The sequence below is a fragment of the Penaeus monodon genome, chromosome 30 (assembly GCF_015228065.2).
Source record: "Penaeus monodon isolate SGIC_2016 chromosome 30, NSTDA_Pmon_1, whole genome shotgun sequence".
Classification (NCBI taxonomy): Eukaryota; Metazoa; Arthropoda; class Malacostraca; order Decapoda; family Penaeidae; genus Penaeus; species Penaeus monodon.
The window spans coordinates 3,869,386-3,871,583 of NC_051415.1; the positions used below are offsets into that span (position 1 = coordinate 3,869,386).

General features: G+C 40.7%; 1 protein-coding gene across 3 annotated transcripts in view; it reads left to right on the forward strand.

Moving 5' to 3' along the window:
* LOC119592470 (glucose-induced degradation protein 8 homolog) overlaps positions 1-2,198 on the forward strand; it is a 5,318-nt gene that overhangs the window by 2,511 nt on the left and 609 nt on the right. For all 3 annotated transcript variants that reach the window (XM_037941296.1, XM_037941298.1, XM_037941297.1), the window contains exons 3-4: positions 1,637-1,833; positions 1,926-2,123. In XM_037941296.1, the coding sequence (XP_037797224.1) occupies positions 1,637-1,833; positions 1,926-2,123 (395 nt within the window). The remainder of the gene's footprint in view (positions 1-1,636; positions 1,834-1,925; positions 2,124-2,198) is intronic.

The window sequence follows — 2,198 nt, forward strand, 5'->3', positions numbered from 1 at the left end:
TAAAAGGGAGCACCTTAGACTTTATCCTGCCCTGTGTACACCTAAAAGGCAAAGGTGTAATGGACAGTAGGGATAATACTGTCCTACACTTTATACACTTGCAACCTGAACCTGTCCTTTCTTAGATAGGATGTAGGTAACAAACTGCTGTCATCCCCTTGTCTTCTGATGAAGACTCTTAGGAACTGCTTGCTCAGGATGTCCATTATCCATAGATGAACTTCAACTGATGGGGTTGAAGTAGTACGAGGACATGGTGTCTGGAAAAGTTGGGGTTGCTGGTATTGAATCCTGGGACCATTTGCTGCTTTCTTACAACTTCCATCAGAAGACAGAGGGTGTAGGACTGTGGGGTCACTGAAGTACTGTTCCCTTCCTATACTTTAGTAGATGTAGGGAAGGCCTCAATAGAGCAGTTGGTCTACTGCATGATGGTAGCCATCAAGTCATCAGGGATAAATACTTCATAAATGTAAGAAGTCCTTGAAAACCTTTGGTGGTGTGGAACAATCCCTGTTCCTCCAAAGAAAACTCTTGTGGGTGTGGGTCATTTTCCCTTTTTCTTCAAAAGAAACCCATAACAGTGCAGGATACACTCTCTTCCTCCTAATAAAGCTTAATACCTGTCCAAGAGTCTACTTTGCCCAGGCTTAATCCCTGTAGGTGAATAAGGGGAAGTCATTGCAGTGTAATTGAGTTTGCCCCTTTTCTTCACTGCTACTGCAAGTGGTTTTGTTTCTTTCATCATGAGCCACTGGCACAGACTCATCATCTGCATCCTCTCCTCAAGAGAAGTGCTTGTGAGGGTCTTCCATCCATGAAGAGGACACGTGAGACTGGGTAATGAGTTGTGTGTCCTATGTTGGCATTGCTTCTTTAATGGCTTAATTGGCACTGGAATTGTCTTGTTCATCAAATTATGCTTTTACTATACTACTTCCCAGCCAGTCAGGGCATTCCAACTATAGCGATGCCTATTACAGAAAAGATTAAAATATGCAGGAAATTGCCCATGTGCCTCTAAGATCAAAGCAAATAATCATTACAGCTTTGTGATTTTGATTAATAATAAGTAAATGCCAATGGAAAACCCACCTTACTATGGACAGATTGTGTCCACATGAAATAATATATAAATTGCAAGGCACCCTCTACCTACCCATCATGCAGTTTTGATTTGGGTCAACCATCACTGTATGAAAGGTTTCTCTTTTGTATGAGTTTTTTAGTACTCTGATGAATGATACAGGGCTTTATGTTTAGATATTATCTGTCTATTCATACAACAAATGAATGTAGATGTAACTATGTAGATATTTGTGTGTAGGGGATAGAAAGATTGATTTATGAAAGTTACAAATTTATATAGATTTGTAGAAAAAAAAACTTAGTATCTCTGATATTTTCAGTCTTGCTTGAAAACTTTACTCACTTTGCTCATTTAAACAGACTTTTGACAAAAGTCTTCAGTCCACAAAGAAGAGAAATTATTATGTAGAAGCAACCCCTTTCCTGAATAAATCATTTTCAGAGACTCCTATCACATGCAAGTGTAACAACCTCACCATTATGAACCGCAGTCTCACCATACATACGATTTCCAGAGGGTTTGTCTCACCATACATACGATTTCCAGAGGGTTTCAAAGAAGCAGCGGAGAAATTTTCAGTCGAGGCAAACATCAAGCCACCCATGGACCTCGATCAGCTGGACGAGAGGATTCGCATTCGCTCAACAATTCAAGCAGGGCACTTTCAAGATGCCATGAGGATGGTCACTGAACTCCACCCGGAAATTCTAGATGATAATTCTCAACTGTACTTCCATCTCCAGGTATAATTTTGTTTTGTAGTGAATGGATATTGTATGATAGCTGTATGTTCCTTCTTATTTCAGTAGAATACAATGTTGTTTTCCATCAACAGCAACAAGTTCTGATTGAATTAATCCGTGAGGGAAGGATAGAAGAAGCTGTTGTATATGCTCAAGACCACCTCGCAGAGAGAGGCCAGAGGGACCCAACCATTCTTAATGAACTTGAAAGAACCTTAGCACTTTTGGCCTTCGACCAGCCCGACACCTCCCCCTTTGGAGATCTCCTTCATCCATCTCATAGACAGAAGGTAAGAGGAAGTTGGAGGTAGTCTGGATGAGGAGCAGAGATTTGTGACTTCATTTGCAGAGAATTTTCAACCCTG